Source organism: Stenella coeruleoalba (genome assembly GCF_951394435.1).
Source record: "Stenella coeruleoalba genome assembly, chromosome: 13".
Classification (NCBI taxonomy): domain Eukaryota; kingdom Metazoa; phylum Chordata; class Mammalia; order Artiodactyla; family Delphinidae; genus Stenella; species Stenella coeruleoalba.
This window is the reverse complement of record NC_137159.1, coordinates 60665698-60678797: the sequence shown is the minus strand read 5'-3', so window position 1 is coordinate 60678797 and position 13100 is coordinate 60665698. Positions and strand designations below refer to the sequence as shown.

Below are 13100 nucleotides of genomic sequence, written 5' to 3'. Positions count from 1 at the left end.
GGTTAAAAAACATCAAAATAATAATGTCTTGTGAAACATGAAATTATATGAAATTCAAATATTTGTGACCACAAATAAAGTTTTACTGGAAAACAGCCATGCTTATTCCTTTAAGTATTGCCTACGGCTTTCTCATGACAACGGCCAAGTTGAGTTCATAACTGTATATGGTCTGCAAGGCCTAAAATATTTACTTCTATCCCTTTATAGAAAGTACGCTGATCCGTACTGTAATCCCCCACATGTACCTACATACACCAGCTGAAGTGAGTCTTGACTCTTCCTTAAAATCCTGCATTTCCTGCTTCTCTGTACTTGCATGAAATGTTCCCCCAACCATATCCTGTCAACACTTGTGTCAAAACTCTTTTCCATCCTCTTAGGCATATTTCAAGTTGTACTTCCTTTGAGAAGCTTTCCCGGCTCTGACCCAGAAAGAAGTAGCCTCTCCCTTCTCTTTGAACTAGTCTATCACTTTGTGATATTCTAATGTCACTTACAAAAAGTTAACTTTATTTTCATAATTTAAAAGGAAACTGCCTCAGTTTCCTTCATAGAGCAGAACTCCTCAGGGAAGTTATCACCCACACAGCCTAGCCTAGTGTCTTTAGGCAAACTGCGCAACACTCTGGGCTATAAACTTATTTTCCTAGTAAGATTTTCACATTTTATTTTCCTTAATCACCCAATTTGCATATTTTAGCTGTAATGTTTACTCACCACATTCTCCTGGATCTGACAATTAGATACAGAGATACTGGTAGACAAATCTTCTGTAAAATATAAGAATGATGTATGGAAAAAAAAAACTGTTAGTCCATAACTTAGTAAAAATAGTTACTGACATGTGAATGCTCACAATATACTAAATTTTAAAAACTAGCTAACATACACTTAATATAATTACATTCATTAAAACAAAATTAAAAAAACAATTTATCCATATACAATACTAATCCATCAACAGGAAACTGGTTAAATAAAATATGATACGTCCATACAAAAGAATACTATCTAAACATTTAAGGATGTAGGGCTATAAGAACTGAGTCAGAAAGCTATTTATGACATTATTAAGTTAAAAAGGTAAGTTGCAGTGTAGTGGCATTTGAATCGAAAACAAACAAAATATGATTACTTCTGGTGAGTGAGAGAGGTGGGGTTGAGGAACAAAGATTTAATCTTTATACACTTTTAGACTGCTTGCATTTTAAAAAATGCATAAAAGGTATTACTGTCATAATAAAAAATAAAAACATATCTATATACTGACATTGAAATATATCTGATATAAAATAGTTGATGAAACCAAGTTGTAAAGATCACACATCTTTTATAACAAAAATGTGTAATACATTTTTGTGTGAAAATAAAATTATAACAACGTAGTATAGACTCCCCTCCCCACAAGCCATCCCCAAATCAAGACATATACACCAAACTATTAATAATGGTTTTCTGAGGGGGGAGATATATGATTGGGAATAGGGGGATGTGTCACATGTGTATACGGAGGAATTTCTCATATTACATATTTCTATAAAGTTTAAATGTCTGTATTACTTTGGTAAACAAAGGAAGAAACTGACAAGAAAAAGGAAAAAGGGAAATTTGGAAAGTAAGCAAGAGACTAGTTGTCAAAAATCTAGAATCTCAGTGACAACTCAAAGATATGAAATTTCCTTCAAAATCCCAAATATAAAAATGTAAAACTTCATTAAGAAGGAAATATAAGCAACTATACATCAAAAATAAGTAAGATGACTGTGGAAAAACTCCATTTTAAAATATTAGGCCAATTTTAAAATAGTTTTAAAAATCCAAAAATTAAATATTAATGAAACAGACATAAAAGGCACAGCATCAACTAAATTAATGAGCCTAAAACTCTGCTTTTCAGTAGTTCCAGTTTCCTGGTTTAAGTCAATATTTTATTTTCTTTCGAAGGCCTCCACTGTCTAACTTCACCCAGTTTTAATTTCTGTTGCTTCCCAGGAGAACTCTACTCTAGACACGTTACAAGGACAGCGGCAGCAGCAACACAGTAATAGTTTCACTAATGGGTCAGGAATGATGCGAAGTGCATCATATGCATTTATTATCATTTCCCTTTCAGATTAGAGAACAGAAGAGGCCAAGATCATGAAGCTAGTAAAGCAGCAGAACTGGGCTTTCATCCTCCAGAGTTCTCACTCTTAGCCCTTCTGCAACCTGTTTTTAGGGACTCTTAACCCTAGGGAAGAGGTCCATGGATGGGCTTGAGAAGGTCCCTAAATCCAGTTATATATAAAATTTGTGTGTTATGTGCCCGCATTATTTTCTGGGGGAAAAGGTCCATGGTTTTAATTAGAATATCAGACAGTTCTGTCTAAAATCCCCTCAAATTTAAGAAGCACTGTGGATATCCATTTATTCAACCTTTAGGAATCAACATTCAACACCAAACATTTTCATGGTCATTACCCTCATCCCTTTGATCACACCTGTCTCCTCAACACCAGTGACACCCCCTCCACCCCTCCCAGGTTAGCTCTGCCTATCCTAACTTACTTGAGATCCAAGGTCAAGGTTCAAATCAGGCTCCGCTATCATGAAGTCTCTGCTTACTCTTCCTATCCATATCTGAGTTCCTCGAGAAATGCACTACTCATTTTTGCACTCTACTGCTTTATGCTACCATCTAACACTTATATACGTTATGTCCTATTTCCCTTAGTAGCTTTTAAATTTTCTGTGTTTCTTTCGTATTCTAGCTCAGGGCGTAGCATAATGCCGAGAACAGGCATACCAAGTAGCATAGCTGAACTGAAATAAAGAACATTTAGAAACTGGTTGAGGGAACTCCCTGGAGGTCCAGTGGTTAAGACTCAGCACTTTCACTGCCGGAGCCTGGGTTCAATCCCTGGTCGGGGAACTAAGATCCCGCAAGCTGTGCAGCGCAGCCAAAAAAGAAGAAAAAAAGAAAATGGTTGATACCTCTTTCAATTTAAATATTATTTGTCTAATGAATGAATGATGTTTCCCCATAAACAAAATAATGCCAATGGAAGGGAAAGTGACATTTTACTATGGCTTTCTGATTAAGTGTTCACTTGAACCTTTATCAAATTTAGGTTTTACTTTATAAATTTTGTTAGTGCAAAGGACATGTGTTTCAATTTTTTTTTAATGTTTCTGAATGTTTTAATTCAGTTAAAAGAAATACAGCATTTCTGACTTCACAGATTTCCTGGGTATGTGAACTGTAACACTTTATAGCCTGAAAATCCCACCATGAAGCAAAATACTAATACTAGTAGTTTACTCAACACCTTATGGTTCTCTTTCATTTAATGCTGACAACCCTATAAAGTAGGTACTATTACAGAGAACGAAAGTACTTGCTAAGATCACATAACAGGTTGGCAGAACCAGAATTTAAATGTAGTGACACTGACTCTGGAACCTAGCTCTGGGGATTGTATACATGTACTATAACCAACATAATTTTATAAAGGAATTAACTAATGGTATCCGTTACTAAAAATGAAGCTTAAAATGAGCATTAAAAATAAATACAGAAACACAACTACACCCACAAAATGCTTAAGAACCAAAGGGGGAAAAAAGCCATCAACAAGCTTATTGCTTACTGTGATCTTTCCCTTGCCCTGGAGAAGTACAAACACTTGCTTGAGGGGTAACAGGCATGAGAGCTTGCCGAATTGCTTTTTCCCAGCTCTGTGCTACGTCAAGTCCCACTCCAGTGGCAGCAAGAACAGGATTGTGAGAGCTGTCCCCACTGTTCTCGCCAACAAAGTATACCATAGTATCAGTGATGATTTCAAAACAGTGTGGGTTGCTGCCTTGTGAAATGTTCGTGAAATCTTGTGGGGAAGATATGCGAAGAATCTCTGAAAGTGGAATTTCCTGAAGCAAAAATTAAGCATTATAAAATATGAATACATCTTTTTTAATTTTCAAATACACTAAACATCAAAGATATGTGTTTCTAGTGAATACCATTAAGACAAACACAAGTACGTGACACATGGGACATACAGTCAAGTCTTAATGATGGTATCTGCTTTGAATGATCTGCATGTCCATCAATGCCAGAGGCAGAGCATGGGGTGTAATAATCAAGCTAGTGATTCAGGCCTGTAGCAGATCATTAGAATGAAAGGAAGGAAAGGATTTAGGAGGGCAATTGTCACTACACTTGTCATTTCCCAGTTTTCATTGAATCAACTCAACAGCTACTACTCTACTGGCTATCTGCAAGATACAGCCCCAAAGGAGTACGAAACAGAAATAACAGCAGCAAAAGAAGAATGTTAGTGTTAAGTTATTCAAGCACTCCATTCTGGTTCTGTCCATAACTGTAACAATCATTTATGTTTAGTCCCCTTCCTAAAGCAAAAAACTTATTTTAAAAAACCCAACCAGTTCAAAGCAATTCACTAGTTTCTATACTTTTTCTTACTGATACAACTGCTACACTGACAGTTTTGTTGGGTGTCAGTCTGTGACACGGCAAAATGTGAAGCAAGTCAAGCAAAGAGGACTATACAAAGGAAAAGAAGAGCCAAAGGAAGCATCTAAGAACTGGGGTCTAAGGTAAAATGGAAGATGGGAGAAATGCCGAATACCACATTTGCCTCTTCTGGACCAGCAATGATCATGGGACTTTCTTAACAGTCTAATCTAAATCATAGTATAGTCATCCCTCAGTGTGCAAGGGGGATTGGTGCCAGGACTCCCCGTGGATACCAAAATCCACAGATGCTCAAGTCCATTGTATAAAATGGTTAGGCATCCACAGATATGGAGGACCATTTGGTACCCAGAAGATAAGCAGCAGCAACCTGACAGGACAAAAACAAACACGCAACAAAAACCACCTTTGGTAGCAGGGCTGTTATGGGGGGTGAAATGGAGGGGTAGAGGACAGTTGCTTCAACAAGGAACTTAACAGTGACTTCTATAAACTACATTAGGAACAGTTGTAATAGGTATAAGCCAATATAACAATTAATAAATATTATTTGGATATATTTGGAAAACATACAGTATTTTAATGTACATATTTTTTTAAAGATGTGAAATCTTTACCTTATAATACTTTGATCCCGATTCGTTTTGAAACAATGTTAGACATTTGCTGTCCAGTCTCCAATAATGCCTCTTTCTCTATAAAGAGCATAAAACTGTGAGGTTCAAAAGTAATGATTCCTCCAAAGTGCCTGAACTTTCCTTTCCCTTTCATTTCTATCCATAAGCTTGTACTTTTGAATAGGTTTAAAATTCGTGCGGTTCAAAATTCGGAGAATTAAAAAGATATATAGTGAAAACTATACTTGCATCATCACTCCTATCTCACTCCCACCCTTACTCCAGGCAAGCAATGTTATTAGGTTTTGGGGATTCCTTTGCAAGAATCTTATGCGTGCATACACAGATACATATGTATTGCACACACACAGATATGTAATTTACCTATACACTAAATTTCTAAAGGTTGGCTTACTCGGTCAAAAGATACATGCACATGTCATTTTACTTGACAGTGTTAAATTATCTGGCACAAGATTTGATCGAATTTACAGTCTCATCAGCAAACATGCCTAACTTGCTCAAACCTTCACTAATGCAGCATGTTACTAGACCTTTTGATCTTTTGCTACAGTGCTAAATAAAAATTGGTATTTTGGTAAAATTTTAAATTGTATTTTTAATTAAAAACGAGATCAAGATCTTACATTTAAAAGTCATTTGTATTTCCTTGTCTGTGAATGTTCATATTCATTGCCCATTTTTCTACTGTATTCTGGTCTTTTTTTCCACTTGTTTAGAATATGAGTTGAAAATACTTTTTCCAGTTTGTCATTTGTCTTTGCTTTTGTTCTTTGCCATGCAGAATTTTTTTTTTACGTATGTCTTTAAATCATTTTTTAAAATTAATACTTTACTTTTTTGGAGCAGTTTAAGGTTCACAGCAAATTAAGGGGAAGATACAGAGATTTCCGATATACTCCCTTGTCCCAACGCATGTGTAACCCTCCTCATCATGAACACCCCTCATCAGAGTGGCACATTTGTTACAACTGATAAACCTACACTGACACATCATAATCACAAAAGTCCAGTTTATATTATGGTTCACTCTTGGTATTGTGCATTCTATGGGTTTGGACAAATGCATAATGACATGTATCTATCATCATGGTATCATATAGAGTATTCTCACTGCCCTAAAAATTCTGTGTTATGCCTATTCATACTTACAAGTCTCCACCCCTAACTGTGATCTTTTTACTGCCTCCATAGTTTTGCCTTTTCTAGAATGAATATCATATGGTTGGAATCATACAGTATGTAATCTTTTTACATTGGCTTCTTTCACTTAGTAATATACATTAAAGATTCCTCCATGTCTTTTCATGGCTTGATAGCTCATTCATTGCTTTTTAGTGCTGAATAATATTCCATTGTCTGGATGTACCACAGTTTATTTATCCACTTACCTACTGAAGGACATTTATTACTTCCAGGTTTTTGGCAATTATTAATAAAGCTACTATAAATATCCATATGCAGGTTTCTGTATGAACATAAGTTTTTATCTCCTTTGGGTAAACAGCAAAGAGTACAACATATGGATCACATGGTAAAAGCATTTTAAGTTTTGTAAGAAACTGCCAAACTGTCTTCAAAAGTCGGCAATACCATTTTTGTGTTCCTACTAGCAGTCAAAGAAAGTTCCCGTTGCTCTAATCTTGCCAGAATTTAGTGTTCTCAGTGTTTAGGTTTTTGGCTATTCTAACAGGTGTGTAGTATGTCACTGTTTTAATTTGCATTTAATTTGCCTGATGACATATGATGTGGAGCATCTTTTCATATTCTTGTTTGCCATCTAAGTATCTTCTTTGGTGAGGTACGTGTTAAGGTCTTCAGAACACTTTTTAATCAGGTTATTTGTTTTCTTACTGTTGAATTTTAAGAGTTTTTTGTATATTTTGGAGAACAGTCTTTTATCAGATGTCTCTTTTGCAAATATTTTCTCCAAGTCTGTGGCTTGTCTTCTCAATCTTTTAACACTGTCTTTTGCCAAGCAGAAGTTTTTTATTTTAATGAATCCAGTGTTATCAATTATTTCTTTCATAGATTGTGCATTTGGTGTTATACCACCAGACCCGCTTTGAATCTCTACTGCTCTACCAGTTTATAAAAATAGTACATTAAATATTCCACTTTTGAAATACTCTTTACAAATGTAATGATAGTTCCAGTACTATGATGTCTTAATATATATCTCATTCTCATTTTGATTTTAAAAATGCACAAAATAAAGCACATAACAAAGTTTCACTACCATAATAAAATGCCTGTGATTACTGACCAGTGTGTCCCTGCTGGTGTAATGGACCATCCACCCTTCCTTCACCATCGTGCTGCTCTTCCTCTTTGTGTGCTTGATGGATTGTACGACCCTCATTAGCGGAATATTATTGCTTGTTGATGGACTAAAAAATATTTTAAATTTATGACAAATATTTACAACTTCAACTTAAATCATAAATACTGTAAGCTCATCAAGCCCTTTTAAAGATAATTAAGCTAAAATTCTTCAAAATATCTTAGGAAGATAAACAATGGCTTAAGAAGAAGAAAATAAATTAATCCTGTTATGATGATACATAGTTAATTTATAAAAGACTAAGGTAATACTGTAAGTCATCATTATTTGTCATCACATTTTTTTGGAGGGTCACAATGAGGGACTTCTCTGATGGCACAGTGGTTAAGAATCCACCTGCCAATGCAGGGGACACGGGTTCAATCCCTGGTCTGGGAAGATCCCACATGCCGCGGAGCACCTAAGCCCATGCGCTACAATTACTGAGCCTGCAAGCCACAACTACTGAGCCCATGCACCACAACTACTGAAGCCCGCACACCTAGAGCCCATGCTCTGCAACAAGAGAAGCCACCGCAGTGAGAAGCCTGCATACTGCAATGAAGAGTAGCCCCAGCTCACCGCAACTAGAGGAAGCCTGCACACAGCAATGAAGACCCAACACAGCCAAAAATAAATAAATTTATTAAAAAAAGAAAAGAAAACAATGAATAGAGCAGAAAGAATCCTCCCCATTTGGAAAATCTGGAGCCTGGGAGAGGGTCTCATTTGGGATTGCTGCTAGAAATCTTCCTACCCTAGGCAGCATGATAAATTTTATCACAAAGTAGTATATCCTATAGGCTGTATCTATAAAAAACTGAATTTCTATAAACATAGGAAGATATTTAAGTCTTATAATCTGGTAGCATTTTTACAAAGTGCTAATAGATTAATTGTAATATGAAAACTGTCCCCAAATTCATCACCATCATCTTTGTGCAACATTCTCAGATATAGATTCTTACTGGTGTTTCCAACATCAGGTAATCTGCCTGTGTGAAGAAATTGGTTGCTTCAACTGATGGTTCAATTTTGGCACTTTGTGGTGGATGCTCTACAGCTAGATATCATATCTAGACTATATTTAAATAAAGCATTTTCCTCTTTAAGAAAACAGGATTCTCATACCTTCCCATCTTGAGTGGATAGCAAGAGTAATATAATTTATTTCAGAAAAATACTGTGGTACATGTAAAAGTATTAGGCACAATTTAACCGATTTTAAATTACATTTTAGGTCCCACTTAAAGAGATGTGGCTTGTTCTTTCTTAACAGAGCTCCTGGACTGACCCTGCATTTGGAAGTAGCTTGCAATCCTTACACACACGTTACCTGATTGTTTTAACAGCTTCTTCATCTCTTTCCACATCAAGATCAGATGGATCCAGGAAGAACATTTTATCTTCTGGGGGAGATGGTTCCTCTGTGTCATCCAAGCCCCGACTACCATCACTGTTCATGTCACTACTGTCAATATCCATTGGTATATCTGTATCTGTTCCCAGAGTAGAAGGTTCTGGCAAAGTTTTAAATGAATTCAGAATTTTATATTAATGGAATATCAATACACCTAAACAGAGACAGTGTATTAAATGTGAAAAAAAGTTTTAAAATTCTTAAATGAAAATATAGAAAAATATTTTTATGATTCAGGATAAAGAAATATTTCTTAGGACAATATAAAATGTACAAACCATAAGGCAGAAAATTAATTTGATTGCATTATAATTTTAAATTCTGACATGCCGAAAGATACTAGAAGCAAAGTAAAAGATTAGCTAACACTATTACACATCTAGTCAACTGATTTTCTGCAAGGGTCTAAGACAATACAATGAAGAAAGAACAAATAGTCTGTTCAATATATGGTGCTAGGACAACTGGACATCTACATGCAAAAAAAATGAAACTGGAATTCTTCCTTAAACCAATTACAAAAATTAACTTAAAGTGGATCACAGACCTAAATGTAAGAGCTTAATCTATAAAACTCTTAGAAGAAAACATAGGAGTAATCTTTGTGACCCTGAGTTAGGCAAAGCCTTCTTAGATATACTACCAAAAACCTAAGTGACAAAAGAAAAAAATAAATAAATTGGACTTCATCAAAATTAAAAACTTCTCTGCTGCAAATGATACCTCAAGAAAGTGAAAAGACAGCACACAGTGTGGGAGAAAGCATTTTCAAATCATATATCAAATAAGGGACTTGTATCCAGAATACTTAAAGAACTCTTACAACTCAATAATAAAAAGATAAGTAACCTAGTTAAATGAGCAAAGGACGAGAATAGATATTTCTCCAAAGCAGATGTAAAAATGACCAATAAGTATATTAAAAGATATGCAATATCTGGGGAATGCAAATCAAAACAACGAGACATCACTCCATACTCACTAGGATGGCAATAATCAAAATGACAGACAATAACAAGTGGTGCAGGATACATAGAAATTAGAATCCTCATACACTGCTGGTGATAATGTAAAATGGTACAGCTGCTTTGGAAAACAGTTTGGCAGTCTTCAAAATGTTATACACAGGGTTACCATATGACTCTACAATTCCACTACTGGCTATCTACCCAAGTGAAAAGACTACACATTGTTTGATTCTATTTATAAAATGTCTAGAATAGACAAACCCATAGAGATAAAAGCTGATTTAGTGGTTGCCAGGGCTAATGGGGAAGAGTGGATGGGAAGTGACTACTAATAGGTATGGAGTTATTTTCAGGATGATGAAAATGTTCTAAAATTAGATTGTAGTGATGGCTGCATAACTGTGAATAAACTAAATGTGTGAACTGTAAGGTATACAAATCATATCTCAATAAAGCTGACGAAGAATTAGTAGAATATATAGCATATGAACAGGTAACTTATAGGGTAAAAACCCATAATTAACCAGTAAACATCTGAAAGATGCTCAAACTCATTAATATAAAGAAAAACGCACATTAAAATAAATAAAATAGTATTTCATATCCATTTGTCAAAAGGTAGAGAAGTACAAAAATACATGAACTACATAAATCTAGAAAAGACTTTAATCATTGAAAAACTGCATCAATTCCAAGCAACTGAAATGAGAAAACCAATCATGTTCTGTCAATGGTGTTAAATAGCAACCACAGAAAACATGCCGTAAGAGAAAATGTTAAATTCTTAAGGAGTTTAATTTCCACTCCTTATGCTTTTCTTCTACAGAACTACGTACATTCAATTTTTACTAGTCATGTAAATGTTACGGAAAAATTATGCTGAAAGTTTAGAGTCATTACTCCTTCCTTCCAAAAACGGTAATCACTTTGCATGATATAATATTGAAAAGAGAAAACAAACAAACGAAACAAAAAAAAAATGGTAAAAAGCAAAAATGTTTCGCTAATGATTATTTGATGGAGAAAGAGAAAGTGAGACAGTACATTAAGTTCTAAAAGACTATGGACTAAGAAACCAGACCATATGGGTTCAAATCCCAACTCTACCACTTATTGGTTGTATTTTGGGGCAAGTTATTTAATTTAATGTTTTTGTGTCTAAGTTTACTCATCTGTAAGTCCTTATCTCAAAAGGTTGTTCTTAGGTTTAAATGTCAATATATGTAAAGAGTTTAGAACAGTGCCTGGCATACAGTAAGCAATCAATAAATACTAGAAATATGAAATAGTTCTAAGAACAGCAGGGTTATAAAATAAGTATTAAAGATAAAAGAGGATATGCAGCACCACTGGCCACACTAGACTACAGAGTGGTAGGTGGTTAAAGGTAAGACGGAAAGGTATAATTAAAAGTATACTGTTACTGATCTCCGTATTTTGCTTGATTATTAAATCAGAAAAAAGTAAGCAAAATAAAATATGCAAATATAACCTTATACAAAGATAATACACAAAAGAATTGTGATCTTTTCTGGAAATTAAGAAAAGGACTTTTACCTCCATTGAAAGTAACCTCTCCAAGGCAGTCTCTCGGTACTTTTGATGCACATCGTTTATGGCAGTTGAATTTACAATCTAAAATAAAATATTCACCTTATTAATTTATATAAAAATGTCAGGCAGTATCAGAATATGGTTAAAGATTTTCTTTACTCACACACAGAGTATTATTAATAATGATGATGAGATAATAAAGATTTCCTCTACTAAGAACTCAGGCTTTGGATTAAAGGTCTGGTTTCAAATTCCGACACTACCTCTTAAACAGTTGTTAAATCCCTCAGGGCTCAGTTTCTATATCTGTAAAATGAAGTTTATACTACTTGTATAACACTTTGCCAAAATGTTGCTGCAGCTCCATGTTTCCTTCCCTTACCTCACATTCTTCTTTCCACATACCCCTTAAGAGTTTCTCAGGCTGATTAAATTCCTTTCCAACATATGTCAGGCACTTACTTTCAATTCCTAATTATTAGGACCTGGTACACATGCAGAAAAGGGATTGCAATTCTACAACCATTTATTAGGAATTAGTAAGGGCTTTCCCATACAACCCTGTAAGGAAGGCCTGAGCTTCTCATGCACAAGGTCTCTCACCTGCATTACAAAATGGCTCTGTTCAGCCTGCAAGAACCTCAGAGCTGATTGCATTGCAGATCAGTGTCAGATCCCAACTGTACCATACTACTGTGTAACTCAGTGGTCCCCAACTGTGGCCATCAGACCAGCAGTAGCAGCATCATTTGAGAACTTGTTAGAAACGCATGTTCTTGGGCCCTACCCCTAACATCTGTAACTCTGGGAGTGGGGCTGAGAAATGTGTGCTTTAATGACTTCTTTAGTTAATGCTAAAATTGAGACCCACTGCTATAACTACTGTCTAACACAACCTTCGAAATACTTCTACCAACAATAAATGGGTAAAAATAATTTCAAGTCTTGCTTTAGAATAATTCTGTAACCCCTGTGATTCAAGAAAATTCTGGGAATCATGCCAATAGCACAGGGCAAAGGTCATTACAAGAAAAAGCTCCATGAAATTAATATTTTGGTGGAGGATAAAACTTGCATTATATAGTAATGTCTTTAAAAATAAGAGACCCTAAGAAATTCATATATGATATTAATATCTTGCATGCATCTTAAATAATTAGTTTTTTATCTCATGAGATTTGCAAATTCTGAAAATAACAAGGTTTCCCTTTCCCTTTGAAATGTAGAGCCAAATTTGTGGCCCACCTGCAGCTAAGTATGTAGGTTCTAATGACAGGCATTTATACTTCTCCATATTCCTACCTATGTTTTTATTAATTAGTTTATGCTTTCTTTTATTCTATATATGCTTATATAAGCTGCCTTGAAATTTTAACATAACGAAGTAGAAAATAAACAGATGAATGAATAAATGAACTGCTGTTCTTAGAATTGTATGTTTTCTTAAACGTTCCAGCATAACTGTTTTATCTTAACTATTTTTTTTTCTTAGCTTGACAAGTGAATGAAAATGACTACTTTACTTTTTAAGTATCTTAATTCATATTATAAAAATACAAGGATCCCTAAATTAAATTATGATTTTTTCATAGATAACTAAAATACTTAAAGAGAAATATAACCTGATACTTTCTGAACCAATATAAGCATAAAACATTATTCTTTTAGAGCTCTAAGAAGTTAAACTAATAACCCAGTGGTAGAGTTCACTGATTTTATT

General features: G+C 34.8%; 1 protein-coding gene across 3 annotated transcripts in view; it reads right to left on the bottom strand.

Moving 5' to 3' along the window:
* Positions 1 to 13100, bottom strand: part of PRKD3 (protein kinase D3) — a 76890-nt gene that overhangs the window by 16212 nt on the left and 47578 nt on the right. For all 3 annotated transcript variants that reach the window (XM_079941446.1, XM_079941448.1, XM_079941447.1), the window contains 6 exons: positions 11384 to 11461; positions 8775 to 8958; positions 7382 to 7505; positions 5095 to 5172; positions 3633 to 3909; positions 721 to 773 (listed from right to left, as the gene is read on the bottom strand). In XM_079941446.1, coding sequence (XP_079797572.1) covers positions 721 to 773; positions 3633 to 3909; positions 5095 to 5172; positions 7382 to 7505; positions 8775 to 8958; positions 11384 to 11461 — 794 coding nt within the window. The remainder of the gene's footprint in view (positions 1 to 720; positions 774 to 3632; positions 3910 to 5094; positions 5173 to 7381; positions 7506 to 8774; positions 8959 to 11383; positions 11462 to 13100) is intronic.